Here is a 25367-nt window from a genome sequence, read left to right as displayed (position 1 = left end):
GGTGGCACACGTCTTTAATCCCAGCACTCAGGAGGCAGAGCCAGCTGGATCGGTGGATCTCTGTGAGTTCGAGACCAGCCTGGGCTACAGAGCCAGATCCAGGACAGGCACCAAAACTACACAGAGAAACCCTGTCTCGAAAACAAAAACAAAAGCAAAACAAAAAAACTCTAAATGAGAAAAAAAGGTAGGGGGGGGGTTAAATGGAAATTTTTATGTTGCATGTAACCACCACAATTAAAAAAACAAATAGAAAAGACAAATAGTACTTGATTGGGATAATGACAAAGGAAGTTGGGAGCAAGAGGAGAAAACACATGGTGGTGCTTGCCTTTAATCCCAATCAGTAGGCAGCAGGCAGATCTCTGAGTTCAAAGCCAGCTTGATCTACACAGTGAGTTCCTATGGAAGCCAGAGCTACACAGTAAGATCCTGTCTCAAAAAATAAAAATAAATTAATAAATAAAACAACTAACTAAATAAATAAAAACAGGAGAAAACACTATTAAGTTTCCTGAGTCAGCTGGGCAGTGGTGGTGCATCACTCAGGAGTCAGAGGCAGGTGGAAGATCAAAGCCATTCTGGTCTACAAAGCGAGTTCCAGCACAGCTAGGATTTTTACACATAGAAATCTTGTCTTGAAAAACAAAAACAAACAAAAAAAGTTTCCTGGTCCCCTTGGGTGCTGGTCAGGCTCAATTTCCTATCTAACAGATGGTTCCCTGGATGGGTTCAGGATGTGTTCATTTTGTGAATGTTTATTGAGCTTCACATTTACAATATTTATTTTCAAGACAAGGTTTCTTTGTGTAGCCCTGGCTGTCCTGGAACTCACTATGTAAACCAGGATGGCCTTGAACTCTTAGATCCACATGCCTCTGCCTCCCCAGTGCTGGGATCAAAGGTGTGCGCCACCACCACCACCACCACCACCACCACCACCAGGCCACATTTACAATTGGTGTGTTTTCTTTTTTGATTAAAATTTTGTGAGTCAGGCAGTGGTGGTGCACGCCTTTAATCCCATCACTCAGGAGGCCAAAGCAAGCTAACCTCTGAGTTAGGCTAGCCTGGTCTACATAGTGAGTTTCAGGACAGCCAGAGCTACAGAGAGAAACCCTGTCTTAAAAAAAAAATGTGTGTGTGTGTGTGTGTGTGTGTGTGTGTGTGTGTGAGAGAGAGAGAGAGAGAGAGAGAGAGAGAGAGAGAGAGAGAGAGAGAGAGATGCCTGCAGAGTACAGTTATTCTTTCCTGAATGCACATGGATGTAGGGCTGTCTACTGGAGCGTGGGCAACCTACCAGGGGCCCCAACCCTGAGGGAAACTGACTTAGAGACCAGCAGACAAGGGAAGAGTAGAGGTTTATCTTGGTTTGTGGCTTGTCTTCTGGTAAGGGATTTATTCTATCTTGGGACACGGTGGAAGGGAAGAAGAGCTCATGTGGTATAAAATGAAGCAAGAGAAAGCCAAGGAAGTCAAATTCTTGTGGCAATCTACTCTCAAGATCACTAACTTCCTCTCACAAGAACCAATTCACTCCTAAGAGAAGAGCATAAATTTCCATAATGTAGGTCTATAGCCTACATACTTCTTTCTTCTTTTCCTCTTTTATCTTCTTCTTCTCCTTCTCCTTCTCCTTCTTCTTCCTCCTCCTCCTCCTCCTCCTCCTCCTCCTCCTCCTCCTCCTTCTTCTTTGATTTTTCAAGACAGAGTTTCTCTATGTACTCCTGGCTATCCTGGAACTAGCTCTGTTGACCAGGCTGGCCTTGAACTCACAGAACTAGGCCTGCTTGTGCCTCCCAAGTACTGAGATCAAAGGTGTGTGCCACCACTGTCCTGCTACCTACACACCTCTTTTTTGGGGGTGTTTTTTTCGAGACAGGGTTTCTCTGTATAGTCCTAGCTGTCCTAGAACTAATTCTGTAGACTAGGCTGGCCTTGAACTCACAGAGATCTGCCTGCCTTTGCCTCCGGAGTGCTGGGATTAATGGCATGAGCCGCTGCCACCGCCACCACCACCATCCTGCATTTTTTTCTTTTTTTGACATACCTCTTAAAGGTCCCATACCTCTCTCACATGATTGCACTGGGAATGATGGTGCAGCTTAGGACGTTTTAGAGACATATTCAAACTATAGCAGTCACTTTATGTGGTAGAGAGAATTGACTATGGGGTCTTGAGGGCTCAGGCTAGTGCTTGGCTCTGTCATGTACTTGGTAATTAGTTCACACTAATTACCACACTAAGCGCTAGATCCTGTCTGAAGTTTTTTCATTACATATTGTCTTCTTCGTTTGCGCGTCTAAAGCAGAAAGCCACAGTCCTTTGTAAACTATAGAATTTTTTGAAAAATCTAAAATTACATTTATTTAGTGTATGTATGTGTGCACTACAGCACATGTGTGGCGGTCAGGGGACAACTCTTGGGAGTTTGTGCACTCTCTCTCTCTCTCTGTTTTTTTTTTTTTTTAAAGTTAAACAGCAGAAATTTATTTCTTACAATTAGGGACTGGAAGTCCTAGATCAAAGTCTAACATGACTGTTTTATAGAGAAGGGTCTGCTTTTGGCTTTGATATAACCATATACTCAAAATGGAAGAGTGTCTCTCTGGTTTTTTGAGGCAGGGTTTCTCTGTATAGCCCTGGCTGTCCTGGAACTCACTTTGTAGATCAGGCTAACCTCAAACTCATAGAGAACCACCTGTCTCTTGTCTCCTGAATGCTGGAATTAAAGGTGTGCGCCGCCGCTGCCGCTGCCGCCGCCGCCGCCGCCGCCGCCGCCGCCGCCACCACCACCACCACCACCTGGCTGGGTTCTGAACTTTTTTTTTGTTGATCTTTTCCAGACAGGGTTTCTCTGTGTAGGCCTGGGTTCTGAACTTTTAAAGTCTGTATATCTCCACACTGTCGCTTGGGGGTTAAAGCAGAGTACTGTGGTTGACATTGTAATGCCACAAATGCAGAAGCTGGAGCTCAGTGAGTGGCAATGATTGTCAGGGGTTGTACAGCAGAAAGTCCTAGAGCTGGAATTGAGATCCAAGCAATCTGGACCCAGAGTCCACACCTTTGAGTGCCAGGTCATACAGAATGAAAGGCTAAATACACGCATGAATGGATATATTCAGCCCTCTCTCTGAATAGCTAGGTCCAAATAGGGTTGTGTGGTATGGTGTGGTGTGTGTGTGTGTGTGTGTGTTACCTCTCCTGAACAGTTTTTTTTTAATTTTTTAAATCTTTATTGTTATTATTTCGAGTTTTAAAAAAATTTTCCCCTTATTTATTTATTTATTTATTTTTCTATTATCAGCTTGACACAGTATAAATTCTTATCCTAATAGTGAAATGTTTCATTGAGGCTTGCCCAGTAATTGAGTAAAACCAAAACTTATTATAAGCCACAGTTATCCTAGGGTCCCCCCTGCTATATAGCCTCCCTGGTTCTGTGGGTTGCAGTCTGATTGTTCTTTGCTTTATATCTAGTATCCACTTATGAGTGAGTACATACCATGTTTGTCTTTCTGTGTTTGGGTCACCTCACTCAGGATGATATTTTCTAGATCCATCCATTTGCCTGCAAATTTCATGCTGTCATTGTTTTTCTCTGCTGAGTAGTACTCCATTGTGTATATGTACCACATTTTCTTAATCCATTCTTCGGTTGACGGGCATCTAGGTTGTTTCCACGTTCTGGCTATTACAAATAGTGCTGCTATGAACATAATTGAGCATGTATCTTTGTGGTATGATTGAGCATTCCTTGGGTATATGCCCAAGAGTGGAATGGCTGGGTCTTGAGGTAGATCGAGTCCCAATTTTCTGAGAAGCTGCCATACTGATTTCCACAGTGATTGTACAAGTTTGCATTCCCACCAACAGTGGAGGAGTGTTCACTTTGCTCTGCTATGGTGATATTTTATTTGTACTGAAATGTGATTTTATTTGTATGTTAATAAATAAAGTTGCCTGGAGGTCAGAGCTAATAGCAAGCCGGGCTCTGGTGGTGCACACCTTTAATCCCAATTACATGACAGGCAGATCTCTGTGTGTTCAAGGATACAGGCAGCATGGAGACACAGGCCTTTAATCTCAATACCAACCATAGAAGACCTGGAGGTCTATATAGACAGGCAGTGACGAGGAGGTCATGTGGTTGGGTTTACAACCAATGAGAAGGCAGAGCAGAAAGTCAATAAAAAGACAGACACACAGGAAGTAGTTCTCTTTCTGAGGGGAAGGACGACAGTGGCAGCGAAAGGTTTTTAGTCTCAGCTCTTAGCTACTGCCTGACCATTTGGGCTTTTAACTCTGCATTTGGCTCTGTATTTCTTATTTAATAAGACTGTTCATCTACACATCCTCTCCAATATAGACTATCATTAGTGTTTTTGATCATAGCCATTCTGACAGGTGTAAGATGGTATCTCAGAGTCATTTTGATTTGCATTTCTCTGATTAAGGATGTTGAGCATTTCTTTAAATGTCTTTCAGCCATTTGTGATTCTTCTTTTGAGAATTCTCTGTTTAGTTCTTTAGCCCATTTTTTAATTGGATTCTTCAGTATTTTGATGTCTAGTTTCTTGAATTCTTTATATACTTTAGAGGTCAGTTCTCCTGGACAGTTTTTTTGTAGCATCTGTAGTCATTTTTTTTGTCACAACTTGGCAGAGGGATGCTACCTGCACCGTGTGGCTAGAGGCCAGGCATGCTGCAAAGCATCCTCCAGCACACTGAACAGCTCTCCCTGAAACAATCACATACCCCCCATGTGATTCCGTGATGCTGGGGCAGAAACCGCTCTCACCCTAACCCAGAGCTTTCATGCTTTCCCCAGCTCTTGCTGCTGTGTAATCTTTTGGTTGCTGTTTCTGTGTCAGGGGTTCTCAAAATGTGGGTCCAAGCCCTTTTGGGAGTCGAACGATCCTTTTATAGGGGTGGAATATTAGGTATTTACATTACAATTCATAATGGTGGCAGAATTACAGTTATGAAGTAGCAATGAAAGAGATTTTATGTTTGGAGTGTCACCACAACACGAGGTGCTGTATTAGAGGGTCGCAGCATTAGGAAGGTTGGGAACCACTGCTCTATGTACTCCCGACCGTCCTAGAATTCACTATGTAGCTGGCTGGCCTTGAATTTACAGAGGTCCTTTTCCCTCTACTCTTGTATAATCTCAATCTCTCATTCAATCTCCCGCTGTTTGATTGCTTTTCAAAAAACTTATTTGGAAACGGCCCTCTGTGCTGGTGTCTCTGACGAGCCAGGAGGCTTCCACACTCTGACATCACCATCTAACATCCTGTCTCATTAACCTCTGACCCCAACACTGGAGCCACAACCAGGACTTTTCTGGAAGAAATTCTGCTGGAGTGTTTCCCATGCCTATGTGTTTGCAGGGAGTCTGGTGCCTGCCTGCTTCTGGGGGCTGTGTTGGTGCTTACTTGAGTCAATGGTGCTTTCCTTTGGCTCAACACCTATCTTGTGCTGCTATCCCATGAGTGGGCACCATAGTGAAGGCCGTTCCCAAGGTCACAGAATCCCTCTTCCTTCTATCTCCCTTCCTTCTTTCCTTCCTTCCTTCCTTCCTTCCTTCCTTCTCCCTCCCTCCCTCCCTCCCTTCCTTCTTTCCCTCCCTACCTACTATTTTCTCCCCCCCTATCTATTTTTTGAGACAGGGTATCATTATTTTGTAGCCCAGGCTTTTGGGGATTAGATTGAGTTTTCCTCATTCGAATTCTCAAGTTATACCCACTGCCCAAGGGATCACCAAACCTAAGTAGTGGCTAATATTTGTGGAACTCTTAGTTGATGCCAAGTATGGGGGAATCTCAGCACTGAGGAGAAAAAGAGCTCCCTCAGGTCATACAGCCTGTAGTTGGCGGGTGTGGAGTTGAAATCTGAATCCAGACAACTTGAAAGCAGTCCTCACCCATGCTCCCAGGCCTGGGGCCAGACCTCTTTGACATCACCTTGCAGGTCTTCTGGGCACCTTGGCAACCACCAGCAGCTCCTCCCATTGGGTATCCACTTACAGTTCCTGCTCTTCTGGTCCACTCAGCTCAATTGCTGAGGGAGAACAAAGGGGCTGCCCCAGGCCCTTTGTCTAAATATATATGGCTACAGGTCACCACTTTCCTTTCATCGTTAAGGCCTAAACAGTCAAAGTCCACCATTTATTGTTGGTAAAAAGGGAGAGGTTAAATGTTGTGAATATTGCTCTGTATAAATAAAATACTGATTGGCCAGTAGCCAGGCAGGAAGTATAGGCGGGACTAGCAGAGAGGAGAGAGGAAAAGGAGAGGAAAGAGAGAAAGAAGAGACGAGTTGCCATTCAGGGAGCATCATGTAGAGGCAACAGGTAAAGCCACGGAACACGTGGCAACATATAGATTAACAGAAATGGACTTAGTATAAGAGTAAGAGCTAGACAATGGTAGGCCTGAGCTAATGGCCGAGTAGTTAAATAATATAAGAGTCAGTGTGTTTATTTTATAAGTGGGCTTCGGGACTGGCAGGGCTTGGCGGGAGCTGGAGAGAAATTCTCCAGCTACAGTTAAGGACACATTTCTTTCTTTCCCCCCCCCTTTTTTTTTTTTTTTTGGTTTTTTGAGACAGGGTTTCTCTGTGTAGCTTTGTGCCTTTCCTGGAACTCGCTTTGTAGACGAGGCTAGCCTCGAACTCACAGAGATCCGCCTGCTTCTGCCTCCCGAGTGCTGGGATTAAAGGCGTGCGCCACCACCGCCCGGCTTTAAGGACACATTTCTATATCTCATACTGGACAATCAATTCCCAAAGGGGAGAAACAAATCCTCTTTATCTCAATACTTGGCTACATGTGGCACTTCAAGGGGCCTGGTAAACACATTGAACAGGATGAATGAGCTTTGCACACTCATGGTGGAAGACCTGAAAGCATGTTTAGTCATGGGTCTTGACTTGAAGCTCACGCCACTTCGAAGCTTTACTCCTAGGCTGTGTAGCTCACTGTATGCTAAAGCCAAGGACTGACAAAGGGTCAGTTGTTATCTTCATATGGACGCCCTTACGGTCTGTTCAAGGCTGCCTTGTTTGCAAAAAATCACCAGAGATAATACTAAGCTGGCAGGTGTAGCTTTGATCTTATGATTTTTTTTTTTTTTTTTGGTTTTTCAAGACAGGGTTTCTCTGTAGTTTTGGTGCCTGCCCTGGATCTCGCTCTGTAGGCCAGGCTGGCCTTGAACTCACTGAGATCCGCCTGGCTCTGCCTCCTTAGTGCTGGGATTAAAGGCGTGCACCACCACAGCCCGGATTTTATTAACCAAGATAGGGAGCAGGCCTGGTGTGGGTTGCCAGGCCTAAGATTTACTGGGAAAAACAAACAAGCAAACATACAAACAAACCACCAAAAACCAGGGCTGGGGAAGTAGCTCAGTTGGCAAAGCACATATTTTGCTAGTATGCGAACATGAGTTTGATCTTCAGAATCTACATTTAAAAAAAAAAGCTGGGTGTGGTGGGACATGCTTGTAATCTGACCATTAGGGAGAAGGACAAAGACTGATCCCTGGGACTTACTCACTGGCCAGCAGGCTACCCCACTCAGTAAGCTCCAGGCCAAATGAGATACCCTTTTCAAAACAGAAGGTAGATCTGGGCATAGTGAAGCATGTCTTTAATCCCAATACTAGGGAGGCAGAGGTAGAGTCTCTGAGTTCAAGGCCAGCCTGGTCGACATATTGTGTTTTAGGACAGCCATCCTGTCTCAAAACACCAAACCAACCCAAAACACACAGACAAAAGTAAGGCGAGTGGGTCCAGAGGTTAACCTCTGGCCTCTACTTTCATATGCATATGTATGTACATGCACCTGCAGGTACGCCCATGCGTGTACACACACCCTGGAATGTGGCCCTGTCTTGGGTTCTGATATACTCATGCAAGACTGCATGGATTTTATCACACTAACTCCATCAGTTCAATGTACCGAGCGCCAGCTCACGGCACTTGCACATACAGTATTTTTTTTCTCCAGCTCACTGTGAAGCCCAACACTCGAGACATAACAGCAGACTGGGATCTTGGGATTCAGGACTAGACTGGTAAGGTTTGCTCCCGCCACTGAAAGTGTTCTGAGAGCTTGAGAAAAAAATTAAGCTCCATGATATTATTAGGTGTTCTGTCTGTAAAGTTGGGGTGGTCACCGGTCTCTTGGAGTGTGATCACAGGTCAAGGCAGACCAACAAAATTACAACAGATCCTGGGAGTGGACGACAGGGGAGCATCACTAGGTCCAACGCGCTGACATGTCAGGAGACCAGTGAGTTCTAGCGACCCTTCACTGCTCCTAAAGTCCCCAGCTCAAGTCAAGCTCCTGATACAAGAGCTCAGGCCAAACCCAGGCCACAGGGCCCCGAGCCCCGCCCACAGGGCCCTGAAGCCCCGCCCACACATGTTGGTATTCGTAGTCTTTCTGGCTCGCCGTCCTCAGTCTCAGCTTCTATTGGTATTCTTAAACGCCACGCACTGAGGCCGCACCAATCAGGGTACGCAGGTTTTCGAGCGCAGGGAGCGGTGGCAGCGCAGCTCAATCACAGCGAGGTGGACGCTGGAGGTGGATGGTCTGAGGCTGCGCGACTCTCGGAGTTCCCACGGTCCTGCAGTCAGCGCGGCAGTCACCCACTCGCCCAGGTAATCGCGGGCCCCCCAGGAGGACCCACGCCACACGAGAGGTGACTTACGGGCTCTTGGCTAGGTTTTTCATCCTTCGACTCCTTCTGAGTAGTAATTCCCTCCTGGGGCCACCCAGCCCTAGGCTTGTTTGTGTCGCGAGTGTGTTTTGCTGGATCGGCTGGTTCCCCTGGAGGGTTAAACTTAGACTGGAGGAGGAGTCGATTTGCTGAGGTCTCACAGCTAGGCAGTGCCTGGCAGGGTCCGTGGCATGATTGTTGATGCTTTTAACTTGGAACATTGCACCCGTGGAGAGGGGCAATTCTCGATCTCAACAAAAATACCTCATAGGAATACCCCAAATATTCCTTTCAAGAAGAGCTGGTGGGTTTCAGGACGGCTCACATCCACCTTGAAAGTGAAAGCTGGCCTTGTGTGGTCCCGGCCCCTGTTAGGGTTAGAATTATTTCGTGTAAGCGGTTTAGACACTGAGGGCTGGAGGATGGAACTTATGTCACCTGCTTCGTTTTATAGATGAAAATGAGTGGTCAGGGTTTGAGACTTGCTCTGTGGTCTGTAGTGACTGGAATATTCTTTATTCTGGGACTGCAAAGCAAACATTTATTGGGCTGTAGTAAGCTTTTGTTTGGTTTTGGCCTTGACACAACACCTCAAACTCAACAAAAAGCTGTTTTTGAATTCAGTGACCTTCCTGCCTCAGCTTTCTGAAGCCTGGGATTACAGGATTCTGCGCCACCATGCTATATTCGTTGCTAACATTTTGTCAAGGATAGAAGTAGTCCTTCGTGTACAGGGACAACATCCAATTCTCATTTGGGAGGAAGTAGGACTTCGTGCAGCAGAGAATGGAGTGGAGTTGGAACGATGGGCGATGGGCAGTGGCTAGTGGGGTGGAGGAGGAATGTGCATTACCTGGAATACGGCAAGGCAAAGTTGTGGACAGTTCTTTGGACCTAGAATTGTGGAGTCTGTTTAGAGTACGGGATTACATGGGGGAGTGAATTGATTAGGAGGAGAGACAGGTGCCCCTTTAGTGGGAAATGTGGATGTTGTCCTGAATATCCAGTGAGCTGCCTTTAGTGTAGATTTCTCTTTATCTGGAAGTGTTTGTAGGGTAGAAAGTGTTAGAGGAGGCCACACTGAAGACTAGAAGGGCGGGCGGCACAATAGCCTCCAGGGGAGCTATATCTTTGGGAGGAATAAAGAAAATTCGAGCCGGCGGTGGTGGCGCATGCCTTTAATCCCAGCACTTGGGAGGCGGATCTCTGAGTTCGAGGCCAGCCTGGGATACCAAGTGAGTTCCAGGAAAGGCACAAAGCTACACAGAGAAACCCTGTCTCGAAAAACCAAAAAAAGAAAGAAAATTTGAGACCTGTTGAGTAGATGGCACCATGTCCAGGACATTGCTTATTGATGGGGACATGTGTCAGTAGTCTGCTGTGCATACACCATGGGGGGCTTTCACAGGAGCCTGGATAGTGTCGGGCACTCACTGGACAAGCTGCTAGGTGTGGTCAGAGATGATGTAGTGTGCATGAGAAGGATGAGGCTGCTGCCCGGCCAACCTGGCTGCTGTTTCACAGAATATTTTCTATTTATAGTAACTGGGAGGACTCTCTGCAGTAACTAACTAGTGAAGGGTCATGCCTGGCACATAATTATGTGTGACTGGCAGCACAGGGGCTTGCTACCAGCATCGCAAGAAACACAGGAGTAAAGAACTGGGTCACAGCACTGTGGCAGCTACAGTGACACAGTGATGGGACCTTCTGGCTCCTGATCTTCTGGGTCACTGTTGCATATGATGTGGTTGCTGTTACAAACGAACAAGTCACATTTCACCGTGTTGAAGTGAAAATTCTGCCTTTGGAATTTTCCTGGGACTCTTTTGGAGAAATGCTCGATATTCTTATTAATTTATTTTTTGAGACAGTGTCTCTATGTAGCCCTGGAAGTCCTATAACTCACTATTTAGACCAGGCTGGCCTCACAGAGATAGACTTGCTTCTGCCTCCTGAGTGCTGGGATTAAAGGTGTATGTCCCGTGTGCCACTCCAGACTCCATTTGTTATTTTTATGAGACAGGGTTTTGCTCTGTATTCAGGTTGACCTAGAACTTGCAGTGATTCTCCTCCCTCAGCCTCTAGAATGCTGGGATTTTAGATTGTGACAACACCCTTGGCTCCAGCGCTCTCTCTCTCTCTCTCTCTCTCTCTCTCTCTCTCTCTCTCCTCTCTCTCTTTCTCTCCCTCCCTCCCTCCACAATTGCACTCCTTCCATGGCTCACGTATGTCAATCAGGACACAGTTTACTCCAGGTTAGCTGGTCCTCTGGTATCTGAGAGATTCTCCCATTTCCTCCTATCCTTGGGTGGGTGTTCTGGGATTACAGATGCATGACTCAGTTTTTTTCTGGGTTCTGGGAATCAAGCCATCAGCCTTTCTTGGGCAAGTGCCCTTACCCACTGAATTATCTCCATGGCTGTCTAATATTATTTTTTAAGCTGCAGAAAGTTGCTTAGTAGACCAAAATTCAAATCTCAGTTTATCGTGAGGAAGTTGTCACAAGCATTGAGGCTGTTGAAATCTGCATGAGTAAACATGTGGTGAGACTCATTTTTTAAACTAAAAAACCCCCATGATTAGATACTTATGTATCTATATTAGAGAATGTAAAGCTTGCTATCAGAAGAAAAGATGGAAGAAATGAGATTACTGTTTACCTTAGAACAGTGGTTCTCAACCTTATGGAGGTTGCATATCAGGTATCCTGAATATCAAATATTTACATTATGATTCATAATAGTAGCAATAGTACAGTTATGAAGAAGCAATGAAATAATTTTATGGTTGGGGTCACCATAGCATGAGGAACTGTTTTAAAGGGTCGCAGTGTTAGGAAGCTGAGAAAACCCCTGCCTTAGAACAAATAACCCCTTACAAAAAGGTTGAATTAAACCCAGTGTTCTTAGCACTTGAGAGACAGAGGCAGGTGGATCTCTTTGAGGTCAAGGCCAGCCTGGTCTACCTAGAATTCCAGGAAACCAGGGCTACATAGACTCTGTCTCAAAACAGAACAAACACCCCCCCCCCCTTGGTTCTTGTAAATATCCTAGAGATTTGTGTATAAAGAGAGATTTGTTGAATGTGTTGGTGACATTGTTTATAGTGGCTAAGAAACCAGGAACAGCCAAAAACTCCAAAGTCAGGAAGTGTTCAGTGGATGGCTGTAGAACTGTTTAAGAGTATAATGAGCCTGATAAAATTCTGGTTTACAATTCTTGAAGGGAAAACAAACAAACAAACAAACAAACAAAAAGATACAGTAAAAAGTGCAAGCTCAGGTCCAGGCCTGGTGACACATGCCTTTAATCCCAGCACTCTGGAGGCAGACAGGCCGGCCAATCTCTGTGAGTTCAAGGCCAGCCTGATATACAGAGTGAGTTCCAGGACAGCCAGGAATCAATCAAAACAAAATCAAACAAAATCAAAATCAAACAAAAAAGTCAAACTTCAAGGCTGGGTGTAGTAGTGCACACCTTTAGTTCCAGCACTCAGAAAGAGACTCGTGGGTCTTTTTGATTTCTAGGCCAGCCTGGATTTTCTTTAAAAAAAAGGACTAACCTCCCACAGTTAACATGTAACTATGAAAGCTTCCTTTAGTCATTTTGGAAAAAGACCACAAACTGTAATGGAACCAAGTTTCAAAAATAACAATCGTGGTTTAAACAAATTCATATTTCAAATAGGCGTTGAAAATAAAAGTATCAAGAAGTTGTCAGCCATTCACTAGAGGCTGTGTCCCTAGACGTCTGAGGCTTTGATTCTGTTTGCTTAGGAGTAGGTAGATGCTTGTGGTTTCTGTAATGGTAAAGATACTTTTTTTAAAAGGTGAAGTTAAGATGTACACATCTTAAAAATGAACATGTGCTAAGGGCTTTGCTTAAATTATTAATAAGACTTGTTGCAGTATTACAGCCAGTTCAAAGGATGCTCCAGAGTGCAGCCATGTCTGTAGACTGGAAATACTGGAGTGTGAAATGGAGGAAGTCTGTGCCACCTCCCTTTGTTAGAATCCATTTGCATGTCTACACGAGAGTTTTTTGCATAGCTTTTGTCCACAGGAAGTAGGTAGAGTAATTTTGATGGAACCAGAATTAGATGGGTCTAGAGAGGTTACAGTCTGGGTACAGTCTGGCTCCTCACCAAATCTCAAAGTCTCCTAGTTGAGGAAAATGGTAAAGTCATCTGGTAAGACATTTCATTTGAGATAGGATCTAGTTACCTTAGTCTTCAACAGGAAACCCAGAAGATGAGAGATCTTCGAACTGTAGTCCTACTAGAGAGGGAGTGCTTTCCCTATGTTGTAACAGAGGGTCCTGTTTTAGAGAAATTAGGCCTGAAGATGAAGCTCAGTCATAGAGCATTTGCCTAGCACTTGTGAGTCCCTGGGTTTGATCGCTAGCATCTGAAAACAAGGCTGGGTACATGGCTCACTGTAACCCCAGCACTTGGGAGGTAGAGACAGAAGCATCTGGAGTTATTTTGTGTGTGCGGGGTGGTGCGGTGTTTCAATATAGAGTTTCCCTGTGTAGCCCTGACTATTCTGGAACTCTGTAGACCAGACCGGCCTTGAACTCAGATCTACTGGTTTCTGTTTCCTGAGCGCTGGGATTAAAGGTGTTTGCCACTAAGTTGGGCTGCAAATCTGGAATTCTAAGTCGTCCTTAGTTACATAGTGAGTTTGAGGCCAGCCTAGGCTACTTGAAAGTGTCTCTTCTCAAAATACAACAGAATACAATGTAATAAAGCAAAACAGAAAACCAACACAGCAAAAAGGTTTGATTAAGGAAACTGCCTAGTGCAGAGGTAGATATGCACACCTGTAATGCTAGTGTCTTGGAGTTGGAGGCAGGAGGATTGTGTGTTCTGGGTCAGTCTTTGCTCTATAATGAGACCCTGTGTCAAACACCCAACCAAACAAGCCCACACACAGTCCATACCACCTCTTTGTTCGTCTTACATGTTGTCAGCCGTTTGCAGGATGCTTTTACTCTAACATCCCAGAGAACAGAGTGTGATGAAGACTTTCCTGTTTGGAAGTTCTTCAGCGATGTCATCATCTAACTAACTAGCTTCTTGGCTTGGCTTGCTGCACCTGACCCAGAGCCAGTACTGAATGGTAGCTGGCAGTGAGAGGTCACACCTGTGGTGACGGAGATGTCATACCTGGCTTTGAACTTGACCTAGCTGCTTAGATGACCCCATGACCTTGCCTTTATTACCTGTATGGCTCATGAGAATTAATCTAGAATGCTCACTCTGTCCCAGTGTCCCTAGTTAAGTCCATTTGATGATCTGTTTCTTGAAGTTGAGGCGAGTCTTTAACTTGACTTTCTGGTCTAGCTGAACAGCGTCATGGTTGGAATGGCCAAGGATGAACCTTTGGCAGCTGGGAAAGTTCATGTTTGGCAGTTGACTTAGGGAGTGTGTGGCTCAAGGTCTCCATGGTGGGGCACACAAGAGCTCCCACTAGTGCCTTAATAGCACGGGAGAGGTCATGGGTGTCCTAGGGGAAGGGCTGAAGACCCACTCTGTGTTTGAGCCCCAGGCTGGAGCTGTCTATAGTCATGGACCCAGCAGGATTGATTTCACAGGAGCAGTGAGCTGGTGCAATGGGACAGGAATAGCCCACTCAGGCAGATTTATGTCACTCACCTGCAAGTTCCTCCTCTTCTCCCCGTCTCAGCTTCCGCCCTGTCTGAAAGTGATGTGTGCTCACAGGGATCACCCACTGTGAGAATGAATGAGTAAGGGGACCGAGGTAGACCTCTGACAGTCTGCTGCTCCTTCCTAGCAGTACAGTGACACACGTATGAAATACAAGGAAGGGCTGGGTTTTTCCAGCTGCTGTAGTATGGGCTCATCCAGGTGGCTAAACTGGCCGTGTCTGTTGTACTGCTCACAGTCAGGTTGGACATTGACTCCAGTACAGTCATCTGGATGTCCTTGGGACTGCTTCCAAGGTTCCCTTGGATACCAACTAGGATGCTCAAGTCCTTTATGTGACATGACATTTGTATAGAGCCTAGGCTTACCATCTTAGATCTTTTAATTCCTCATTGGATGACTTTCAGTACCTAAGGTAATTGTCATCCTGCTGTGCTCTGGAGATGGTGACAAGAAAAGAAAGGCTCTTACAAATTCAGCATAGATGCCACCCCCATATACATACATATATACCAGATGTATATGATGCGTTTATATGCATGTGTGTGTACACACATTCATGTGTTTGAGTGCAGGTGTGTGCATGCTGCAGGTGCCTGTGGGGGCCAGGGGTAACCCTGGTGTTGATCCAGTTTGAGTAAGAAAGTCTCTGTGGTTCACTGCTGCATACACCAGGCTGTCTGACCCACCAGCTTCTGTGGATTCTTCTGTTTCTGCTTCCGGTCTCAGTGTAGGAGTGTGGGGATTACAAATGACCACCGCTACACCCGACTTTGAATGGGTTCTGTTGATTCAAACTCAGATCCTCATGCACACATGGCAAGAGATTGACCCACTGAGCCGCCTCCCTACCCCCCCCCCCCAAGTGGTTTTGATCCAAGCTTGGTTAAATCTGTGGCTCTGGAAACTTTGAACATTGAAAGCCATGTGGATTTTATTTCTTCCCCCGCTAAATATTAGGAGAAAAATCACATATCAATGCCACCCATGGATGGAATGAGTGCCTCTTTGGGAATAAGTCACATAACCAAACTTAGCAGAGGCTGATGTAAACCAGGGATCAGTTTGGTAATTTTGATGGGAGATTATACTAGCCATTCAGACGGTATTTGGGGCCAGGAGCTCATTCTGTTTCTCGAGGGCAAAGTCAGCAAACTGGCCCATAGGTCAAATTGCTACCTGTTTTTTGTTTGTTTTTTAATAAAGTTTTATTTAAACAGCCATGTTCATCCATTCTTATATTGTCTATGGTTGCTTTCATAAAATACCGGGAGGGTCAAATGATTTGTTAGATGGTTTAGCCTGCAAAGCCAAAATTATTTGCTGTCTGGCCTTTTACAGGAAAGCATTGCTGACTGGATCTTGGAAAGCTTCCGGGCAGCTGAACTGAAGCTAAATAAGTGCAGGGCGAAGAAGCAGCAGCACTGCTGGTGGTCACGTGCACTTTCTGGTGGGGCCTGTGGAGAGCGCTGGGGACATGTGCTGCTGCTCTTTGGTGTCCTCTGGCTTGTCCTTTGTTTAAATATGTCTCGTGGGGGGCCCTAATCAGGCCTTTAGGATTGTGGAGGAGCCTCCCTGGGTTAACATTAACAGATCAGCTGGTCCCTGCATTGAAACCACCTCAGCAGCTCACTAACCCTCCTACCCCCGCCATCCCGTGACCAAACAGCAAACCTGGGAGCCGTTACAAGAGTTCCTCCTCCCTCCATGAACTCTGCCGTGCAAGCTGGGCGTGGTGGTGCATGCTGTAATCTCAGCTCTTGGGATGCTAAAGGGAGGGGATAGACATAGACACTGAGACTTGGGATGCTAAGGTCTGACACACACACACACACACACACATACACACACACACACACACACACACACACACTTAGGGTGCTAAGGTATGGGGGGCGAGGAAGAAGAGGAGGAGGCAGGAAAAGAGGAACCTTAATTTACACTGACTGAGGCTTACCAACTCAGGATCTGATTCTTGAATTTGAGACATTTGCAGTGACCAAGCGTCCCAGTCCCAAGTGCAGGGATGCTGGGTTTAGGGTCAAGGAGGATGGGAGCCCATGGGGCTCATGCCTGAAGTCTCTGCATCCAAGTGCAATCTGAGGCTGGCAACATCTGTGTACCAGGAGTGCTTTAGAAGTGCAAGCTGTTCATGGGCCTGGCCTTCAGTCACAGTCTACCTAATGAGGTTCTCATGTGAACTGGTGCCTGATGTAGCCTCACTCGAGGCTCCACCCCAGGTACCCTGGCTTCCTTCCCCTTTCTCTGCAGACACAGGGCTTCCTTCCTCTCCTCTCTTCTTTGTCTCTTCTCTGATTTTGGGAGCGTTAGGACAGAGGATGGGGCTTCTTCAGCTTAGAGATAGACCAAAGACCATAGTAGTGCCTTAGCTGCTGAGGGCAGAAACAAAGCAGAGCAAGCCCCACAGGTCCTCTCTGCTGAGTCCTCACACTTTTTATCACAGGGTCACAGACCTGGGTGTGTCATTTCAGGACACAGGGAGAGGCTAATGTCACAACGTATGGTGGCTAGCATACGGCCTTATTACTACCTTGTGTATTAAAAGGTTTTTGTTTGTTTGTTTTTTTGGTTTTTCGAGACAGAGTTTCCCTGTACTTTTGGTTCCTGTCCTGGATCTCACACTGTAGACCAGGGTGGCCTCGAACTCACAGAGATCAACCTGGCGAGTGCTGGGATTAAAGTTTTGGCATTAACATGTGTGGTGGGACATGCCTGCAGTCCCAGCTTTTCTGGAAGCTGAGGCAGGAGGATTGTTTACCAGATGTTGGAGACCAGTTTGGGAAACACATCAGGACATTTGTCTCACGCAAAACAAGTTTTGGCATTAAAAGTATAATATAGGCTGGGTAATTCCTTAAGCATAAAGCCTTGAGATGCAGAACTATGGGGCAGAAACTAATGGGCTAGGAATCTAGAACACACAAGACTGGTCTTTAGCCAAAGATACTCCAGAAATATTGGATGTGTCACTTCATACCTTCCTCTGCCCTCCCTCCGTTTATTTTGAAAAAAAAATTTAGGGGTTGGGGATTTAGCTCAGTGGTAGAGCGCTTGCCTAGCAAGTGCAAGGCCCTGGGTTCGGTCCTCAGCTCTGAAAAAAAAAAGAAAAAATTATTTTTTTATTATTAATTATGTATGTGTGTGTGTGTGTGTGTGTGTGTGTGTAAGTGCACATGAATGTAGGTGTCTGTAGAGCTTGGTAGACTGTTCCAGACTCCTGGACCTGGAGTTAAGGGCAGTTGTGAACCACTCAACATGGATGCAGGGAACTGAGCTCAGCTCCCCTGCAGGAGCAGTACCCTCTCTTAACCTCCCCTTTTTAAAAACACGTGAAAATGTTTGTTTTGCTGGGTACACAGACACATGTGTTTGTTGAGTGTCAGACAAAGACAGGAATTCAAATTTGATCATAGCTTAGCCAGATGGCTCACATTTAGACTTGAATCATTGTCACTATTGTTGATACAAAAACAGCTCTCACCTCAGAGGGAATAAGAGAGCCAAATATGAGAGAGAGCCAAATATGAATGACCTTGGCCCAGGGAACACAGATACCATGTGGAAGTGGTTGCATGTGCTTTTCATTAGGGGCAGAACAAAGAAAGTCATTAATCAAAGTATTTACCGCATCCAGTGGTGGGGACCGTAGACAGCAAAGCGGGGGTGTCACTGCTGTAGAATTCAGATGGGAACTGATGACATTCTTGACTTTTGGACTGGTGGACTCTAGCAGTTTGCTAAGGCTACATTGTAAGGTTGTGATAGTCACAAGGATGTTAGTTTAGACACAGGAGGGCAGTGAATGATTTGCAAAGGGCTAAAAGTAGCCCAAGATCATTTGGCTCCAGTCTGCAACATTTTAACTCCATAATCTTGAAGCCCAGTCCTTTGGTCTTGTAGAATCTTTAACACAGGTGCAGCATCTCTCCCCACCTCCCCCATTCTGTGCTCCCTTCCTGGAAACCTGAGTTCACATTATTGTTCATTGTACTGCATATTCAAACTTTATAAGTAATCTACATTGGAGCTGGTGAGATGGCTCAGTGGGCAAGGGTGCTCGCTGCCAGGCCAGCTGACTTGGAGTTCAGTCCCTGGGATCCAGAGTGGAAGGAGAGAACCGACTCCCTAAAGTGGTCCTCTGACCTCTGTAACATGTACACGTTCCACCCCCAAGAATAAATAAAATGTCAAGTAATAAACATTTATTATAATAAGAGGCAGTTTAGGAGATTGCCCTGTTCCACCCACCACCCAGCAAAAAAACCCAAAAAACAAAACTTCCCATTACATTTTACGTTTGCTTTGCACTTTTCTCTGCGCTGCTAGGTCACATGTGTGTTCTCGCACAAACAGTTCAGAGTATGCTGTGGACATGTCACCAGCACAGGATAGCTGGGATGTCATCTGCATTCTGGGCTGTGGTAGGAACTTGAGAAGTTGGCCTAAGTGCTCTCTGGATAGTATCCGGAGAGATTGGTTGTGGGCATACCTGGCTCTTGTATGGAGGTTTGAGAGGTAGGGACAGGACTGCCCTTTGCCCCCTCACCTGTGGCCAAAGCTCCGAGAGGTTCTTCCGTCTTCATTGTTACCCTCAGCACATTCCTATGTGCTAAGCAGTATGCCCTCTGGCCCCAGGTGCTGTGATGTTATCTCTAGTTCCTGTCTCTTTAAAATCACCTCTGCATTTTCCTTTCTAGCCTTCTTGTGTAGCTGACACTGGGGTGCAGAATGGTCTGGAAAGCGGCTGTGCTTCTCAGCCTGGTGCTGGGTGCTGGTGCTCTCCCCGTTGGTGTGGATGATCCTGAGGATGGCGGCAAGCACTGGGTGGTGATTGTGGCGGGCTCCAATGGCTGGTATAATTACCGGCACCAGGTAAGAAACTGAAGTGTCTTTATTACTGGCTTTGTATCCACAAAGTGGTGTGGTCATTTTGGAAGACAATTTTGTCATAGTATAATGTGGGATTTCTTTGTCTCTCACACTGGTGGCCTTCAGAACCAGGTATTATTCCCTTTTTGGGTCTGTACTGTGTCTGAAGTGATGGCGGCATCACTTGCCTGCCTGTCACAATTCAAAACTCAGTCTTCAGACATCACCACGTATCCTGGGTGCAAGATTATGAGATGAGAGCCCTTGCTAACACCTTCATCTTACAGAAAGGACACTGAGGGCTAGAGAGGGGAGGTGATTTAACTGAGGCCCATGGCAAGGGGCAAGCAGGGCTGGAACTCTGGGAACACAGTCCTGACCCCTCTGCCCTCTGAGCCTCTGTCCCTTTACTTACCTTGTGTTTCCGCTGATTTGCAGAAACACACCACATCAGCTTGTGGAAATGAGGGAAAAGCATAGTTAACAGACAGCCTCCTGCGGGGAAGAAGGGGTGGCCTTGGGGAAGCAGCTTGGCAGTCTGGAGAAGGTGAAATAGTTACCCCGTATCCAAAGATCCCACCCCAGGGTGTGGGTGGACCCAAAAGGAATGAAAACATGTCTATGTAAAATCTTGTGCTGGTATCAGCCTTGCCTACATTAGTGTGGATGGGAACATGATCGGTGTTAAGCCTAGATCCCAGGGACCCTTCAAAGACCACCACAGAGACACCGGATACGTATTCAAATGCAAAGAGGCTTTATTCAAGTCCGAGTTTGGATTCTCCATCTGTCCCCAGCAGTGAGAGCAGAGAGCCCCCGAGTCCAGGCAGAGTAGGGTTTTTAATCATAGCAGAGGTTGGGGTGAGGGGATTTCTGGGGTTCAGGACCCTAATTGGCTGACATTTGCCTAGGGGTATCTTGGTGAGAAATAGGTGTGTTCTAGGCTCAGTGACATCTGTTGATCTTGCTGGGTGGTGGTGGCATACGCCTTTAATCCCAGCACTTGGGAGGCAGAGCCAGGAGGATCTCTGTGAGTTCGAGGCCAGCCTGGGCTACAGAGTGAGTTCCAGGAAAGGCACCAAAGCTACACAGAGTAACCCTGTCTCTTAACCTAATCTTATCTAACTGTTGGAATCTTTGGGATGTCAGGTACTTCCCTTAGATGCTCATCCTTGGGTGGTGTCATCTTATGGCTTTTCATGGATCCACATGTTGCCTGCCAATAAGCCTGTCATGGAAGCTGTATGGTCAGGCTGTTTTGGGCCTCCCTACATCAGACCACAGAAAGGACGGAGTAAACACAAGTGCTTCAATATGGAAGAATTGTAAACACACGCTAAGTAAAAGAAGCCAGTCACAATGACCACACATTTAGTGATTCCATTAAATGGCACTTCAGATTAGGAAAACCTACAGGGGCAGCAAAGGCTGGGTAGAGGAGAGACAGGGGAATGGCTGCTCATAGAATTGGGGGTAGTGAGAATGTTCTGGAATTAGAAAGTGGTCATGGCTGCCCGGCTAGTAAGCGGGAAGCTACCACGGTGTATTTTAAAGGCTGACTTTGCTGGGCAGTGGTGGTGCATGCATTTAATCCCAGCTCTCGGGAGGCAGAGGCAGGCGGATCTCTGTGAGTTTGAGGCCAGCCTGGGCTACCAAGTGATTTCCAGGAAAGGCGCAATGCTATACAGAGAAACCCTGTCTGGAAAAACAAAACAAAACAAAACAAAAAAATAAATAAATAAAAATAAAGGCTGACTTCTATGTAACTGATAACACTGTCATTTTAATAAGTTGATTTAGTCAGGTATGGTGGCACACACCTTTAGTCCCACCACTTGGAGGCAGAGGCAGGCAGATCTCTGAGTTTGAAGCCCGCCTGGTCTACAGAACAGAGCTAGTTCCAGGACAGCCAGAACTACACAGAGAAACTCTGTCTTGAAAAACCAAACCAAACCAAAACAACAACAAAAGTTGATTTAAACTTTAGATGCAGGGTGCGTAGATTGTCACAGGATCATGCTGTAGACTCTCCTCAGAGCATTCTGAGGTCTTTAATCCTCACAGTGGGGCTGCATGGAGCCCAGCCTGTTCTCAATCCCCCTTTATCCACCAACACTTGGATGGAAGTGGCCAGCAGTTTGCCCAGTGTGGTTGTAGCTGGCAAGCGGTACATGGGGGGCTGGGTAGGATGCAGACTCAGCCAGCTGGCTTGAGAGCTGCCTAGTCCAGTAAGAGCTGCATGAGTCATGGAAAAAGTCCTAGCAGCCACATTTGAAAAAGCTTAAAGTATGTAGGAGGGGCTGAGGAGATAGTCTGTTCAGTAAAATGCCTGTTGTGTAGGCACTAGGACCTGAGTTCAACCCCTAGAACCCACTTAAAAAAACAAAAACAAAACACCAAGGAATATTGGGGTGCGCTTCTACTCCAAACATGATGTAAGGAGGTGGAGAGAGATGGATCCCTGGGACTCACTGGCCAGCCAGCCTAGTCTGTCTGGCAAACTCCAGGCCGGTGGGAGACCATGTCTCAGAAAGGGGGTCTGTAGTGTTGGGGGTAGGCTGGAGAGGTAGCTGAGTTTAATAGCATTCACTGCTCTTCTAGAGGACCTGGGTTTGAGTCTCAGCTTCCACAGCCAGCAGCTCACAGCCTCCTGTTAACTCCAGCTCTAGGGGATCTGATGCCCTCTTCTGTACTCCTTGGGAAACTGCACATACATGTACATACAAACATACAGGCATATACATATTCAAATAAAAATAGAGTAGCACCTGTCCTAGATCAAGGCAACTCTTATAAAAGAAAGCATCTAATTGGGGGCTTGTGTACAGTTTCATTGGGTCTGTTCATTATTGTGGCAGGAAGCATGGTCTGGATGTAGCAGGCAGAGAGACACTGGGCGTGATGTAGGCTTTTGAAACCTCAAAGCCCACCCCAGGGACACACTTTCTCCAAGGCCACACCTCCTAATCTTTCCAAGCAGTTCACTGACTGAGGACCAAGCATGCAAATATATGATGAGCCTAATGGGGGCATTCTTATTCAAACCACCACAGCACCTGAGGAGCAATACCCTAGCTTGTTCATTTGCCTCCACATTCACACACACACACACACACACACACACACACACACACACACACACCCCTATACACAAATGTATAAACACAGAAATATGTATACAGGAAATTTGACATTTTATTTAAACCAGATGTCCAAATGAATATCAATTTACCATGTAGTTAATGAAAATTGTTGTGGAGATAGCCTACAGTCTTTAAAGAGGTTTTTGTTAGATTTATTTATGTGTGTGTGAGTGAATGTGTGTATGTGTGTACACTATTGCACATGTGTGGAGGTCAGAGGACAACTTGCAGGTGTTGACTCTTTTTCTTTCTACCATGTGGGTTCTGGGGATCGAACTCAGGTTGTCAGATTTGGCAGCAAGCACCTTTATCAGTAGAGCCATCTTGATGGCCCCCATGTCCTTTTTTGATGCTAAATCATTGAAATCCAGTGTACACCAGGGTATCTGTTTAGACTGTCCATGGTGCAGGCGCTTGGCTCCTGAACAGTGGCTGGCTATTGGCGGGTTTTTCACAGACGGTGCTGTGTCCCTGTGTCTGTCAGGGTGCTTGTCTATATGTGTCAAGGGGGTTGGCTTAGGTGAAGTTCTGACTCATCTTGAATGGCCTTTGTGTGCTGACCAGAAAGGAAATTTGGCCTGATTAAGAGTTGTTATCATGACTGATTCCTTTGCCTTTGAGTGAAAAGATAAGTCAAGCACAGACCACAGGCAGCAAGCTTGCTGGTTTATCAGCCGCCTGGTTTTTTATACAACCATCTTAGGAAAATACATTAGTTAAACATTACCTTCATGACCATTCATTTTTTTTTTTTTTGGTTGTTTGTAGACACAGCTGGTGTCTAACTCATGGCTATCCTCCAGCTTTATTGAATTTTTTTTTCAAAATAGGGTCTCATGCTATTGTCCAAGCTAGCCTTGAATTCAAAGCAATCCTCCTGCTTCAGCCTCCTGAGTGCTGGGATTGCAGTCAGAAGCTACCATGCCCAGCTGCTCCCAGAAACATTATTATTATTATTATTATTATTATTATTCTTCAAAGATTTATTATGTACACAGTATTCTGCCTGCATGCCAGAAGAGGGCACCAGATCTCATTACAGATGGTTGTGAGCCACCATGTGGGTGCTGGGAATTGAACTCAGGACCACTCTGGAAGAGTAGCCAGTGCTCTTAGCTACTGAGCCATCTCTCCAGCCCCTATTATTTTACCAGGAATACCTGGGAGAACTGCTGGTTCCTGGTAAAATGTGAAATATCGAGATAGGTCAGGAAGTAGCTGCAGACATTAGTCTTTGTCTCCACCTAGGAAAGGATGGTGGAGCTGAGGCTGCATGGGTGCTGCATGGGTGCTGCATGGGTGCTGCATGGGTGCTTTAGATGTGAGTCTTTGTCCACCTAGGAAAGGATGGTGGAGCTGAGGCTGCATGGGTGCTGCATGGGTGCCTCTGTTCCTAGTGGACCTCCAGCACTGGAGGTTAAATCATTTAAGAACTCTCCCTTGATCCTGTGCAGGTTTTAACTGGATGTATTTATAGAGGCTTGAGGTTCCCCAGGATCGACAGGAGGTCCAGTGCCCAGCTCTTTTTTTGGTTTCAAACCATTTACCACATCCTTACCAATGGCTCTGATATGCACTATGGTGGTCATTTCTGCCTTGTTTTTTCTGGACCAAACTAGATTTATTTTCCATACAGGAATGAGAGCAGAGGGGGCTGGTCTTAGACACTGGTGGGTCACTCTGTTGAGGACAGACAGGCCTCTGGAAGCCCAGGGTCAGAGAAGAAGGTCTGGGTGAGGGCAGGAGCAGGAGGGGACAGGGAGTGAGGCAGGCAGCCTGCAGAATGGGGAACCCCCGATCTCACAGAGGGACACACAGCATCTAAGGAAGGTGGTCAGGACTGGGAGGAGGGTCTGGCATGTGGGAGCTGAAGCCTAGAATGAGGCAAAAGGTCATGGCTGGAAGTCACTCAGGAGCCGAACTTGTAGCAAATGGTTCATCTTCATTTTGGGACATTCATGAGTCCAGACAATGAGTCAGATGCAGTTCATGGGGATGACAATGTGGGGATAGGATACTACCTGCCCATTACAGCAGCACCCACATTCTGGAAGGAGAATACCACCCTTACTAGGTGTCAGTCCTGTGCCAAGTACTAGGCATGTATCTCATTTATCCTCAGACAGCTCAAGAGAATGAGTCTTATTTCAGATCCGTTCTAAGACTCGCAAACTGAGACACAGAATGGTTAGGCACCCTGTAAAAGGTCACACAGCCAGGCAAAAGTACAAATGGGATCTGAACCAGGCAGCATGACTCCACAGCCTGCATTCATCACTTCTCTCTACTTCCATGGCACAGGTATCTTTAAATTATCCAGTTCTGTTTTAAAATAGTTCCTTTCTCTCTTATTAAAAATTAACATGTGTTTAAAGTTAGCACAGGAAACTTAGAAAAATCAGATAAACCAAAGAGAATAGATCGGTTGTGTTCATTAGCTTCCTGGTGTCTGGTGTAACATTCTAAACTGTCCTCCCCCATAGCATCGCCTGAGGCGTTTAGATAGAATTGAGTTGAGTGGCTCACCGTTCCATTTAACTTCTTTTACTTGGGGGCCCATGGTTTGCAAGGGGGTGTGGTGGTAGGGTGATAGAGAATCGGGGAGGAAAGGCTCACTGGCCAGACATTGACAAAGCTGGTTCTTGTGGGAACTCCCAAGTACCAGATATGGGTCAGGGTGTTGTGTGTGTATGTGTGTGTGTGAGTGAGTTAGGAGAATGGGGGAAAGGGAGGGAAGGGCAAGGGGCTTCTGTGGAAGGAGCTATGGGAGAGCTGAGTGTTCCATGTGAACTGTGGCAACCCAAAACCACAGTGAGGGAATAGCCAGTCTGCCGGGTACCAGAAGCTCCTCCGTGTTTTAAGTGGCAAATGTGGAGAGCTCTAGGCTGGCCACTTAAACTCAGGCCCATTTGACTCAAATCCATTTTCCGATTTGGA

General features: G+C 46.1%; 1 protein-coding gene across 1 annotated transcript in view; it reads left to right on the top strand.

The window, feature by feature from the left end:
- Nucleotides 1-8559: 8559 nt before the first annotated feature.
- The window catches only part of Lgmn (legumain), a 34677-nt gene continuing 17869 nt past the window's right edge, over nucleotides 8560-25367 (top strand). The window contains exons 1-2 of the mRNA XM_059279652.1: nucleotides 8560-8709; nucleotides 19116-19290. Coding sequence (XP_059135635.1) covers nucleotides 19147-19290 — 144 coding nt within the window. The 5' untranslated portion in view covers nucleotides 8560-8709; nucleotides 19116-19146. The remainder of the gene's footprint in view (nucleotides 8710-19115; nucleotides 19291-25367) is intronic.

The sequence above is a fragment of the Peromyscus eremicus genome, chromosome 14 (assembly GCF_949786415.1).
Source record: "Peromyscus eremicus chromosome 14, PerEre_H2_v1, whole genome shotgun sequence".
In the NCBI taxonomy this organism is placed as follows: Eukaryota; Metazoa; Chordata; class Mammalia; order Rodentia; family Cricetidae; genus Peromyscus; species Peromyscus eremicus.
The sequence above is the reverse complement of the archived record's forward strand: the minus strand, read 5'-3'. Positions and strand labels throughout refer to the sequence as shown.